A 14,701-nucleotide genomic window follows, 5' to 3' on the forward strand; every position below is an offset into this window, starting at 1 on the left:
ATTTAGACGAGGACCTATTAAACTTGGAATGGCTAAAATCACGCAAGTCGACTTTCCTCCTCGAGAAATTGTCACATATACAAAGGAAACTCAGACTCCAGTTATGGCTCAACCCAAAGAAGGTGAATATCTATCCTTAGTATAATTGTCATTGAGCACCTATGTTAAATACATAGATTCTTTTTTTCTTCCTTTGATTTTTGTTTTATTTCTTTTTTGCTTTTTGTTTTGGCATATTTTCTTAGGGAAACATGAGAAAACTAATGCTTTACAGTTTGTGTATTTATGTCTTCATTTTTTTGAGTTTTAAAACCTATTAGAAGTTAACGTTGTAAGCTGTATGTGTGGTTTCTTAATTTTGTTGACATAAATTTAAGTCTTTCAGCCCTTATTTTGTCATTAATGTATACTGCTTTTAGAAGCCAAAAAGCTTAAGAATTTTCTATTTCTGTCATTGAGCATAATTCTTCCCCAAAAGAGAGTGGATCCCATAGTAAACAAAGTCATGTAAATTTTTTCTGAATAGCATACTGTACCCTGATGTTATTCACACTAATGAACAAATCTAGACTTAATTCTTAAATTTTTTCTTTCATGATATAGGGGCTCTATTTTGTTGATTAGTTAGTAGCCTGTAATTTGTGTATAGTATGGGGACGTATGCACAGACCTATTGAATGTGGAGACCCTTTGGTTCTTAGACCAGAAAGCATTACAAATAGCTAACGATTCAAGCATAAAGTACTATGATCTCATTTTCCCAGTGAGGCTAATGAATTTATATCATACAAAAAAAAAAAAAAGATTTATGTGAGATCCCTAATACACTTCACAGTGTCTTATCTGAAGCTTTTGGGGCCACATATATATTAGAATTCCAAATTTTTCAGATTATGTAAAAGTAATAAAATATATGTATCATATGTTAACACTCTAGTAGTATTTTGGGCATTAATATTTTGGCAGCAAAGCATATGAACATACTAAGTGAGATAAGTAATGATTATAAATAGCTTTGCCTCTGACTTTACCATGTCAGAGTTTACCACCAAATGAGTTATGGATTTTAGAGCTGTTAACAATTTTGGAATAGAAATTTTATCAAATGTTTAAATTAATGTATTTTTAAATTTTTAATTAAATTACCATGTTTCTCCATTAAGGAAAAACAAAAGTTATATTCATTGCAGAAAGCCAGGAAATACAGGTAAGCAAAAGTGAGGAGAAATCCTTGAAATCCCTGTCTACTACCAAAGAAAATCTTTAAATTTTCGTATTTGCCTAAACCTAAAAAAAGTTAGGATTGTGGCCGGACGTGGTGGCTCACACCCGTACTAGCACTTTGGGAGACCAAGGCAGGTGGATTGCTTAAGATTAGGAGTTCAAGACCAGCCTGAACAACATGGTGAAACGTTGTCCCTACTAAAACTACAAAAATTAGCCGGGCGTGGTGGTGGGTGCCTGTAATCCCATCTACTCTGGAGGCTGAGGCAGAAGAATTGCTTAAACCCAGGAGGCAGAGGTTACAGTGCACCAAGATTGCGCCACTGCACTCCAGCCTGGGCAACAGAGTGAGACTCCGTTTAAAAAAAAAAAAAGAAAATTAGGATTGTAACTATTTACAACCTTTTGACTTAATAGTAGATCATCACAGACACTTTTAACTACTCTCCTTTTGCTGCCCTCTGAGGATGGAAATGAAATAAATACATTAAACTTTTCCTTTCACTCTTCTCAAAAGGAGGCAACATTGTGATACATATAATTACACTTTCAAAATTTTGAGGAAATTGGTATAACATTTTTGTTCAAGTGTTTTTTTTTTGTTTTTTTTTTTTTTGAGACGGACTCTTGCTCTGACACCCAGGCTGGAGTGCAGTGGCGCCATCTTGGCTCAGTTCTCCCACCTCAGCTTCCTGAGTAGCTGGGATTACAGGCGCCTGCCACCACGCCCGGCTAATTTTTTGTATTTTTAGTAGAGATGGGGTTTCACCATGTTGACCAGGCTGGTCTCGAACTCTTGACCTCAGGTGATCCACCCACCTTGGCCTCCCAAAGTGCTGGGATTACAGGTGTGAGCCACTGTGCCCAGCCATGTCCAAGTACTTTTAACTTGACCATGTAAAATGTTCTGTGTGTTCATTTTTTTCATTCCTGCTGTTCCACTGGTTGGTAAGATAGCTTTTGTAGATGCAAGATCCTCATCCTAACAGAAGAAAAACACTGATGGTAAACTTGCTTGAGACACAAGCAACTTTTTTTAAAAAGAAAGAAAGTACGGAGCTTTCAGTATGAGAATACTAATACTGCAGGATTCTATAATTTCTAGAAAATATTATTTTATTAACTAGTATATTAATTTGGTGAGTAGTATTATGTCTGTCTTTTAGGAGCTACATTAGTAGATATGTTAACTCAGAAAGTGAGCAGAATAGCCAAAACGAAGGCACAGTGACTCATTTAAAAAAATAAATTAGACCTTTTTCTTCATCTGATAATTTGGAGATTGTATTTTTAGTTACACTATCATACTTATGGTACAATGCATCTTGGATTTTTTAAAATATAAAGTATTCTGAAACTATTTTGAGTAATGCCTATTATATCTATGGTTATATCCAGTTTAAGTGAAGACTTTCTTTTTTTTTTTTTTTTTTTTTTTTTTTTGACAGAGTCTCGCTTTGTCGCCCAGGCTAGAGTGCAGTCATGCCATCTTAGCTCACTGCAACCTCCACCTCCCGGGTTCAAGTGATTCTCCTGCCTCAGCCTCCTGAGTAACAGTGACTACAGGCGTGCACCACCACTGCCAGCTAATCTTTGTATTTTTGGTAGAGATGGGGGTCTCGCCATGTTGGCCAGGCTGGTCTCAAACTCCTAGCCTTAAGTGACCTGCCCGCCTTGGCCTCCCATAGTGCTTGGATTACAGGCATGAGCCACCACATCCAGCCAAGATTTTCATTTTTTTCAACTATTTTCATTTTTTAAAAATAGTTTTTTCTAATTACTATAGTGGTATATCATAGAGAATTTAGAAGTACAGAAAGGATATAGAGAGGAAATGTCTTTGATACTGCTGTGTAGAACCCATTGTTAATATTTTGGTTCCAACGAATATGTCTCCAAACTTCTTTTTTTTTTTTTTCTTTGAGACAGAGTCTCGCTCTGTGGCCCAGGCTGGAGTGCAGTGGCGCGATCTCAGCTCACTGCAAGCTCCATCTCCCGGGTTCACGCCATTCTCCTGCCTCAGCCTCCCGAGTAGCTGGGACTACAGGCGCCCGCCACCACGCCCGGCTAATTTTTTGTATTTTTAGTAGAGACGGGGTTTCACCATGTTAGCCAGGATAGTCTCAATCTGACCTCGTTATCCGCCCGCCTTGGCCTCCCAAAGTGCTGGGATTACAGGCTTGAGCCACTGCGCCTGGCCGTCTCCAAACTTCTTATTTAAATTGGTGACTAAAAATTATAACACCAAGAAGTGCCTACCACTTATCAGGCATAGTGTGAGACACTTTACATCATCTGTAATGCTGTCACCAAAACCCTGAAAGTTAGGTATTGGTTTTGTTTACACACAAAGAAGCTAAAACTGAAAGAGGTAGTTTATCGAGCATCACATAGCTAGTAGCTGTGATTGTAAACCAAATATGACTGATTCTACGGTGTGCTTTCTCTTGCCACTGAAGTAGCAACTCATGTTTTTATGATAGTAACCTATAGTAAGTAGTTTAGTTAATATTGTCTAGCACTGATTCTACAAGCTTATTGAGTATTTGCTCTATGTAAAGGCACTAGATTATCCTTTCTTTGGATTTGTTGTCCTTTTAGTTACAGGTTGAGGTATATAAGTGAAGGAGAAGGAAAAAAAAAAAGCATACCATGGAGCTATCCTTACCCTTTGGAAATATTTATAAAAACGAGATATTTGGGCAGTATCCTTTGGGGAAAAAAATGAGATAATTTCTTTTCTGTATCATTACAGTTATTTTCATGTCTGGAGCTCTTACATTAAGTTTTTTTTCCCAAAGTGTATAAGTTTTAGAAAGAAGGAAAGAGAAAAACCTGGAAATTAAGGTTTTATAATGGAAACACTGTGTGCTTAACTGTTCTTGTACTTACCCATCACGTTAATACAGTGGTTCTCAAACTTTGCCTGGTTGGTTCCCATTTAAGAATTATGTAATGAATTCCAGAACTCACCATAAAACAAAATTGGTGAAATCACAATTGGAGTGTAACAGACAGCAAATTAAACTTCCGTAGGCAGTAAAATCCATGCAGAAGTAATGTGACTTACCAAATTGAAGGTAAGAATTGGTCATAGACTTAACTCTTATCTTTCTTTTGTATTCTTTTTTTAAATAAAAATGGCCAAGCCTATTCCTTTAAAAAAGCAGTTTTTATTCTGCCTTGTTTTTCTTTTCCCCTCTTCTGGCCACCTTCTTGCTTTCCAGTTTACTCTGTAAGTTGGTAGTACTGTTTCTGAACTGCGGTGCTTTGCTGTCTTAAAGCGCCTACTGTGAATGAAATTGACTAGCACCATGTGACTTCAGTCGATTTTCTTCTCAGCAGGTGAAGAGCTTCTCTTGGCAGGAACGTGGTGCCCACAGAGATACTCCTGGAAAAGTTTCTTTACCTTTTAAAAGTTTTAACTCTTTTGAAAAAATCACATTCTTTTTTCTTATTCACTTCTTCTGTACGGAATTTTTTTTTTTTTTTTTTTTGCTATTTTTTGAAAGATTATTAAAGGAAAAAGAAATCCTGAAGGTTACCTAATCTAATCAGCTTGTTTACCTCTGAGGAAACTGAGGTTCAAGGAGATTAATTGGTGAGTCTAAGTCCACCGTCTGAGAGAATATCGGGCATACATCCAGAAACTGGCACTTGATTTCTAGTGAAGTGCCATTTCTCTTATTCCATTCCACTTTCTTATCTGTGAAGGAGTTTATAATTACTGTTGGTATTGGCTTAGTAGCCAGATATGTTTTCTTCAATACCTGTTGATTAGCTTTATTGTGTGTAGAATATTAATATATGTGATTATCTTGTAATCACTTATTGCATGATCTTAACATTTGGAATTCACTCCCAGAAGACCAAACTTATATGCCTTCTGGTTAATACATCTCCCTTATCTAAAATGGATTTTTCTGTAATCCTAGCACTTTGGGAGGCTGAGGTGGGGCAGATCGCCAGAGGTCAGAAGTTTGAGACCAGCTTGGCCAACATGGTGAAACCCCATCTCTACTGAAAATACAAAAATTAGCCGGGTGTGGTGTCACACACTTGTAATCCCAGCTACTTGGGAGGCTGAGGCAGAATTGCTTGAACCCAGGAGGCAGAGGTTGCCTTGAGCCAAGATTGTGCCATTGCACTCAAGCCTGGGCTACAGAGTGAGACTATGTCTCAAATAAATTAATTAAATAAAGTGGATTTTTAAAAGATTCTAGAATGAATAACACATTTAATAAATTAGTTTTAACCCTCAGAGGACCTATAAGAATATAAACAAAATTGAAAATTGAAGCATTTGTTCTTAATCTTGATTGAAAGACTTTAATCAGCATAGCTGAAACCCTGGCCTCAGAAAAATATAATATTTGATGAGATCACAGATAACAAGACCTATGTACGGGTGCTAATATTGCCAAAATAAAACCAAAATTTTACATAAAAAGGACTGTGACTGGTCAAGGTGGTGTGCACCTGTAGTCCCAGGTACTCAGGAGGCTGAGACAGGAGGATCACTAGAGCCCAGGAGTTTGAGGTCAGCCTAGGCACATAGCAAGACCCCATCTCTTAAAAAAAAAAAAAAAAAGAAAAAAGAAAAAACTACCGAGAGACAAATTTTGTGTTAAAGGAAGTGGTATAATTAAACTATTAGTCTTTTCTTATTTTCCCCCCAAGTTAGCATTACATCTGTATTGAAATCGTTCATGATTAAAAAGTCAGCTGTGTATTTTTCCCTTGTTGAAGAGCCAAAGAAACCCAAGTGACCTTGCATCTTATTCTAGATGGTGTAAAAAAAGAAAAGGAATGGATTCCATTGATACATTCATGAAACTTTGTCCCAATGAAGATTCTCTTTAATATGCATTTGATTTTAAAGAGTAAGGTATAAGAAGATGAAATGATGGACAAATGGATTGAAATAGAGTGATTCAAAATGAAGCTGACCCAGAAAAGAAGGGATTTTTTGAAAATATTAAAGGAAAATCATTCCTATGTAATCTGTATTTTTAAACTAATGATTAAAGCATTTTCCTCTAATATTTTCATAGCTGTTTGTGAAGTTATTCATAAGTTGAATTTTTATAAGTCAAATCATATTTTTATATGCAGCAAATGTCCTGACTTTTAGAACTCAGTGTCAGCTTCTTTTATACCAGGAATAACCAGACTACCTTGTAAGTTAGGAATTTTTCATAGGATATTAAATTATCTTAAAATGGGGTGCACCGGTACAATAAAACTACATAGTAAATTGATAGACAACAAACATATTTCCTAAACAACAGTGCACTAATGATGAGATTTGTTTTTTACTTCATATTGAGATTTAATCATTAAAAGTGATAGATTCATAAGTAGCAATGTTTGTTCAGTAAGGATTTTTTAAGATACTATATATTACCTTTTAAATGTCTTATAATATTTTAAAATAATTCAAAGTATGCTTTGTGGCATACTCTTAGCTTATCTTAAAGGTATCTTAAATGTAAAATGTGTCTTAAATGTGCTATGAGGTACAGATGAGAAAACTTGCTCTGAAGGCTCCTTCCTTCAGTTTAACAAAAGCCACCCATTTCACAGATGATTTAACTTTGATTAACTTACTCCATTGTAACAGATTATTCCAACAACTGGAATTTCATTCTTTGGTGTTATTTCTAGGTGCAGCTTAATTTACAAAACAGCTTTTCTTTCTGTCTCACCAAAATACATCACAATTTTGATGTTAACTCAAAGTAAAAATTCGATGGTTCATTAAACCTAGTTTTAGCATTCATTGACAAGAGATTTGTCATTTTAAAAGTAACTGCTACTTTTATGCACTCTTTACTGCTTAGTTTATAACCTTAGATTCCTTGTCAGAGAAAGCATGGAGTTAACCACTTAGCATATTGTAATGAATATTCATCAATAAATTGATGTGACATGGCAGCCCCATTTTTCAGTCTTCCTGCTCTGTTACAGTCTTTTCCAGTTTTAAATATAGCTCATCATGTAATAAGGACTGGCTTAGAAAATCTTCAGAACTGTAATTTTATATTTTTGGCCATGTTAATAGTCCTTTGGTAGCTATCATATTAGCTTATAACAAGAAAAGCATATTTGTTTCAGAAGAACATTCTTTAATCTGATGTTATTGATGTTAGGCATTTTTGCCAAGTATTTGGTAAATTTGGTAATTATTTAAGATCAACCTTATAGCAAAAAGATTGCATTTTACAGTTTTTAAGAACAGCATTATCATTTGTTTTTATGTTCCTTGAAATTTATTTAATCATTTTTATGAAGCTTAAGTACCAATGATAGTTTTAAAGTCTGGTTTTAATCCATGTAGAAAGGGAGGGTATGTACTTTAATTCTAAAATAAAACCCTGAGAGCATGTATTTAAATAGTTGATACTCATGATTCAGCTACAACTGAAATAATTTATATGGACAAATAGGCATGGCAAATGCTGTATAGTACACAGATATAGATCACTGTCTGACATATTTCATCTACATTTTAAATTTTAAAAGGAAAAGAGTGTCTATAAACAAGATCTTTTCTGTTAAATATGTAAATTATGAGGTCACTTAGCACTAAAGTACTGACCATAAGCATTATGACAGGAATTTGACACCTGTCACTGGAAATGGTACTTAGAGGCCGTATAATACAATAAAGTTGAAGGAGGAGAATAAGATGTGGGTAGGAGGCTGTAATTTATAATTCATAGTGCTCAAGAATGACCTGTCCTGGGTGATTCAAAATTCCTGTCTTTGATTTTAGGATTTACATACAGTGAACCCTACTAGTAAACACACTTGATTAGGATAACTGGTAGCATTAGCAGAAAGTGGAAAATATATGTATATTCTTACAGTGAATTTTTAGTTGAAGTAGATGTCCTATTATTCTAAAAGACAACTCGTAAGTTAAATGTAATTAAACTATTTTATTACATTACACCTGCAGGTGACTTTATGGAAGAATTTCATTCTAATGCTTGAGTAATATAGTATAGAATTGCTACCAATTATACTATTTTCAGATTAATAATTCGTTGTATATGAGAATTCATCTAAAAAAGAGTAGTGTCTTTCTGTTTCTCTATGTGATTATTTTGCCCCAAAAAGCTTTCATTTTTTTAAGTAGCACAAAAGCTATAATTGGCATGCTTTGTAAGGAAGTGTCAATGTGCAAGAGAGTGGCGATCACTAAGAATTCTTTTACGTGTTCTTTCCCCTTTGCACCACCGCCTCCTCAGCAGGGTCACTGAGATCACTAGCTTTTCTTGAAATGGCCATTTTCACTGGCAGGTGCATTATACCCTGTATTTTCAGATTGTTTTTCCATTCTGAATGTTTGGCAGGTTGATTGCTCTGGCTGCATTGACGGAGAAAGGGCTGACAAATGTGGTTGGGCTGGCTGAAAAGACAGTGATTACTGTTTTCCTTTGTGGCTGATTGAGGCCCTTGAAAGGAAAAATTTTAACCTTCACCATTTGGTTCAAAAGTATGAGCATATATTGAAATCACTCGTGCCATTTATCCTAGTTCTGTAAACTTGTCAGAACGTAAAAATCGCTCAATTTCAAGTAATGTAGGATTGGCATACGTCATTATCATTTTGATTAAGTTGGAGGTTGTATCATTGTGTGCATTATACAGTGTCATTTAAAGCTTTCTTTCCACAGGTACAGTTATATTTTTATTGCCTATACTATAGAGTTAGAAAGATTTTCATAGCTCTCTAAACCTAACAGTATGTTGTGGTTTGGCAGCTGGTGTGGCCTACAAGCTGCATTTTGTTTGCAGGGTAAAGGCTTGTCTTTAGGCCTCCTGGAGTGCTGGTAATTGCACAGGTCCGCCATTGGGGAGAGACACAGGATTGGAAGCAGTGAAGCGGAAGAATGTTATGCCATCCCATTGCCACCTTGTAGCAGAAAGACACAATCCTAGCAGTGCCATCTGGTTGTTGCTATCTAGTCAGCTGGCCTGGCTGCTGGGACCATGACTTGGCAGCTGGTTCCCATTCTTGACCATTCTTTTGTGTACGTCATATGTATGTGTGTTTTAGATAATTTTGAACATGAGTCAGGGAAATGACTATAGCAAGTAAAGTCCCCTTATTGAATAGGCTGTCATTACTTGAGCTGCTCTCTGGTGCAGATGCCTGCTGCCTTTCCCTTATAGACAAATAACGCATGTGTTTAGGCAATAAAAATAAACATTTTCTTCATAAAAACCCATCTCAGTGCGTAGCAAAAGAAAAGGTAGGCAGGGTTATGTGTTCTTTAACATTTTAAAATAAATGATTTTAAATTACTTCCTGGTTTGGAATATAAGAGATTTAGTAATTTTTTAGAAGTCTTATAAACATTGTATATTATCCCAATGTACACTTTTATTCAAATTAAGAAAACATTATTTAAGTGCTTATTGCCACATCATGTAACAATAGATAATGAGACTTGCATTTAAAATGACAGAATAGAAAATGTGGTCTTATAGCTATTATCTTCAAAATCTGCCTCTCAAATAGCAACCTGAGAGTTAATGTAAGCTATCTTTATGCCTTAGGAAGGCCCATTAGACACTGATGGTTTCAGATCACAAGTAAGCAGCCAGCACTGTAGGCTGTTTTAGACATTTGATTTTCCTCATTCTACAGCATTAATGTGTCAGCATGCTATATAAAACTATGCAGGAGTTGCATGTTGTTCTGTCTAGAATGATAAATGCTTGCAAGCTTTTAGAGACTTCATGAGGAATTCATCCTAGTTGCTTATATATCTTATTTCAGTTTATGTAGCTACAGAATTTAGGGTGGCTGTTGCTGAGGTACCACATAGGTATGTATAAAAACCAAGAGGTTCCACTTAACTATTTGATTATGTTGATAAAAATCCCTATTATTTGTACTTGTTCTGTCCGGTCAGTGGTTTACTTTTGCTTATATCTTGGGAGTTGTGATACCTTCTGAAATACTGTCTCAAAAGTTACCAGCTATTTTCATTAAAATAATTTATTATATCTTTTTTTTTTTTTTTTTTTTTTCAGATGAAGAGGAAGATGATGATGTTGTGGCTCCTAAACCACCTATTGAACCTGAAGAAGAGAAAACTTTAAAGAAAGATGAGGAAAATGATAGTAAAGGTATCTTAAAGAATTAAACTTTAAAACATTTTGTTGATTTCTGTTGATTCCTTTTATTACTTATGTATTAAAGTAGGATGAAATGCTGTAAATCAAATAAGTGAATCTGATCGAAAAATAATAACATACATTGATCCATACTGTGATAGTGAGTTGACGTGATTTGCCTGACATAAATCATACTTCAAAAAATTATTTATTTTCCAGCTCCCCCTCACGAGCTGACTGAAGAAGAAAAGCAACAGATCTTGCACTCTGAGGAATTTTTAAGTTTCTTTGACCATTCTACAAGAATTGTAGAAAGAGCTCTTTCTGAGCAGATTAACATCTTCTTTGACTATAGTGGGAGAGATTTGGAAGACAAAGAAGGGTAATGTTTAATTGCTAAGATTTTTAGCTTCAATAATGTTAAATTACTTTAAGATTAAGAGTGATAAAAGTTATAACACCATCTTTTTGGGGGGTTTGGTCTTTTTTTGTAGAGAGATTCAAGCAGGTGCTAAACTGTCATTAAATCGACAATTTTTTGACGAACGTTGGTCAAAGCATCGGGTTGTTAGTTGTTTGGATTGGTCATCTCAGGTAAAATATAACAAAATATAGGCTGCTCTTAACTCATTTTTAAAATTATAATTAGCAGGTCATTTTATTTTAATTATGGGAATTTTGTATAATCAATATGTGTTATTTAAAATTAATGGATGATGGTTCTAATATTAACTTACTCATCTTACGTACTTTGGAAGAAAGATTAGAAACATTATTTATGTTTAAAATTCAGGACTTTATGATACAGGCCAGTTTTACTAATTTCAGTTGCTCACCAAATCCTTTGTGTAAAATTTGGACACATATTTTAATTAAATGTTTTAACATTAAAACATTTAAAATAATTAACTGTTCTAATTTAAAATTGTACTAGTGTCCCAGTAGGCATAATGCTAGAGATGTCTCTCTTGATGAAATGTTAGGTATTTGTATTTTCAGAATAATAATCTGATAAAGACAAATAACTAGGATTATAAAACAGTTCTTATTATGCATACCATTTCTTTTCTTCTTGATTCTTCTGAGCAGTATCCAGAGTTACTCGTGGCTTCCTATAACAACAATGAAGATGCCCCTCATGAGCCTGATGGTGTGGCCCTTGTATGGAATATGAAATACAAAAAAACTACCCCAGAGTATGTGTTTCACTGCCAGGTATGGTGGTCTTTTAACAGTCTTCCTCAAGTTTAAGAATTCATTGATGAATTAAGACAAGTGCCTTTTTTCTTTTCTTGTCAACATAATGATTTCATTGGATTGGCATTTTACTAAACCACTCCATATTTGCAAACAGATGTTAACAGAAAACTGAAGACTTCTCAGTTCAACATGATCTGCCTTTTGTAGCTTTTCTGACATCTCTTATAATGTTTAATCACACCTAAAGTCCTTTGCAGTTGTGATTTTCTGTTATGGTGATTGACTGTATAAAAGGAATCTTTTATAAAATGTCTTTCCTACGGGGAGTTTCCCAGGAACTTATTTGTGAATATACAATTAGATGGTTGGCCCACTGAATTACTTATACATGGCCTGAGGAATTGGAACTAGATGGTTTTAAGTAGAAACATATGGTTGAAGTAGAAAACAGATGCAGATTTTTAAAGTAGATTTAGTAGAAGGTTAGAATTTGCAAGCCTTTTCTGGTTGCATAAGTTAAAATCTTTTAATAATGTCTTAATCTTGAGTAAACACTTAACTTGAATTAAACTAGCATGTACTCTACTGTTAGATTACTGTCAGAGTCTAATGCAGGGCTAGTTACCTTTTTAATACTGTAGTTAACTGAAATAACTTTTTGCTTTCTTTGATAAATTGGTTAAACCTACTTATGTAAACAGCCATTACATTGGACTTTTAAGCAAAAAATATCTTAAAGATATATTTTTATATTTCTGAAACAGTGAAAACTTTTAATTAATTTACTTAGTTGTTTTTATAACCTCTAATACCATACAGTGAAGAAAGAAATGTTTCGGATAATAGATTGATTTTTAGAACTTGTCAGACTTTTTCCATTTGAATCTCAAGTATAAAAATCTTACTTATTTGCAGTCAGCTGTGATGTCTGCCACATTTGCGAAATTTCATCCAAATCTTGTTGTTGGTGGTACATATTCAGGCCAAATTGTGCTTTGGGATAACCGTAGCAATAAAAGAACTCCAGTGCAAAGAACTCCACTGTCAGCAGCTGCACACACAGTAAGTAAATAAGGTTATTTCCATTAGGCTTCTGTGCTCCTTCACCCTTAGCTATAATACTTAGTAGTGGCCATCAGAGTCATCTCAGAATGTGCTTCCTTTGGTGTATGAATTCCTCACCATTTAGCAACCAAGAATGAAGGCTGGTTTTTTTTGGAGATTTATTAGAAACTCATCTCTCTTCTGCGACAACATTTTGTTAATAGCAAACTTCACATTAAGAATACCCACAAGTTATGAGACTCGATAATAAACAGAATGCTTATAATTAGACTAAAAATTTTGTTTTGCTTTTTGGTAAAATAATCTCTGAAAACTTTTTTTAATATCTCCAGCACCCTGTATATTGTGTAAATGTTGTTGGAACACAAAATGCTCACAATCTGATTAGCATCTCTACTGATGGAAAAATTTGTTCATGGAGTCTGGACATGCTTTCCCATCCACAGGTGAGTTAAACTTGGGAAACTGAAATTTTGAGGCAAATGTTATGTTTTAAGTGTATGTGTACCTCAACTTATGTTTCTCATAAACTGTTTTATAGTAGTGTTACAACAGCTTATAAGCTGAAACGTGTTTAATATAGTTTGTTATATATATATTTTACTTTGAAACCTGCTTCATTTTATTTAGATTAATGTAAATAATAAAAGAATTGTTTACAAAGACTGGAAGTTTTTCTACAGAAATTTAAAATTGCAAGTTTACAAACTAATTTTCTCAGGTTTTTCTATGTAGGATAGCATGGAGTTGGTTCATAAACAGTCAAAAGCAGTAGCTGTGACATCTATGTCCTTCCCTGTTGGAGATGTCAACAACTTTGTTGTTGGGAGTGAAGAAGGTTCTGTGTACACAGCATGCCGCCATGGCAGGTAAACCTAAACTGGAATTTGCAATAATTTAAAATTCTTCCTTTAATCCCATTGAAACAAATTGTCTTATTTAAGTAGAAATCTGTCGTAGATCTGCTTGTTATTTGTGACAGATTTTTTGTGTTTAGGCACATAAAATTAAAACTTAAATACCTTTCTGTATAAAAGATAATTTTGGATTCATGATGTGTTTAGATTTTGTGGGTTGTGGTTTTGTGTGTGTGTGCATGTACTCACGTAAGTTAGTGATAGGCAGGAACATTCAGTAGTTACAAATACAATATGCACATGCCAATATTGACCTATAGACTTATAAATGAGATTTTCAGCTGTTTCCCCTTTTGATTTATTTGGACTTTCAGCATTAGTTCAGTCTCCTGATAATTGTACAGTAATGTCACATACATATTTTAAACTGAGTAATATTTCTCCTTCCATTCTGTTTTGAAATTGTCTAGCTGTACCTTATTGCTTCCTTAAAGAAAAATTGAATGTCCAGATTGCATCTCAAATATAGATCACCTTCACTTCAAAGCTTTTGTTTTAAAAGTAGCCCAGATTGTCTCTCTTAAATGTAGAGTATCTTTGTTTCTATTACACCATTTCAGATATTGGACTTTTGAGGTCTGTTGTCAACAGCATGATGTTTACAGTTCCAAAGGTACTTATTGCTTTAGTAGAGTTACCAAATGTGGATGGAATAACACTCAACAAAGTTAATTCTTATAAGTTATGAGCACAGAGTTAAGTCTGTCAAAATTAAATCAAGGCCTGATATATGAACCTATAATAAAATGTGTGTAATTGGTCTACTTACAGGAGACTTCTCTAACATTTTCACTTTTATGAAATTAGCAAAGCTGGAATCAGTGAGATGTTTGAGGGGCATCAAGGACCAATCACTGGCATCCATTGTCATGCAGCTGTTGGAGCAGTAGACTTCTCACATCTTTTTGTCACTTCATCGTTTGACTGGACAGTAAAGCTTTGGACAACTAAGGTATCTAAAATATAGATGTCTGCTGTTTGCTCAGGTTTCTGACACAAGGTGGTGGTCTAATACTACATAGGAATGGTGAAAACCTTTTAAATCATAATTGTTTGCTAATAGATGAAGCCTGCTAAGAAGTTACACAGAGCATGAGTGAACTACTAGATGTTGTAGTTTTTGTAAAAGTATGCTAACAAGTATGGTAACCCTACACAGA

General features: G+C 34.6%; 1 protein-coding gene across 8 annotated transcripts in view; it reads left to right on the forward strand.

The window, feature by feature from the left end:
* Positions 1–14,701, forward strand: part of DYNC1I2 (dynein cytoplasmic 1 intermediate chain 2) — a 60,953-nt gene that overhangs the window by 27,914 nt on the left and 18,338 nt on the right. For all 8 annotated transcript variants that reach the window (XM_054477009.1, XM_054477002.1, XM_054477011.2 and 5 more), the window contains 9 exons: positions 7–122; positions 10,276–10,371; positions 10,579–10,741; positions 10,854–10,953; positions 11,449–11,574; positions 12,475–12,621; positions 12,957–13,070; positions 13,360–13,493; positions 14,349–14,493. In XM_054477009.1, coding sequence (XP_054332984.1) covers positions 7–122; positions 10,276–10,371; positions 10,579–10,741; positions 10,854–10,953; positions 11,449–11,574; positions 12,475–12,621; positions 12,957–13,070; positions 13,360–13,493; positions 14,349–14,493 — 1,141 coding nt within the window. The remainder of the gene's footprint in view (positions 1–6; positions 123–10,275; positions 10,372–10,578; positions 10,742–10,853; positions 10,954–11,448; positions 11,575–12,474; positions 12,622–12,956; positions 13,071–13,359; positions 13,494–14,348; positions 14,494–14,701) is intronic.

Source organism: Pongo pygmaeus, chromosome 11, assembly GCF_028885625.2.
Source record: "Pongo pygmaeus isolate AG05252 chromosome 11, NHGRI_mPonPyg2-v2.0_pri, whole genome shotgun sequence".
Classification (NCBI taxonomy): Eukaryota; Metazoa; Chordata; class Mammalia; order Primates; family Hominidae; genus Pongo; species Pongo pygmaeus.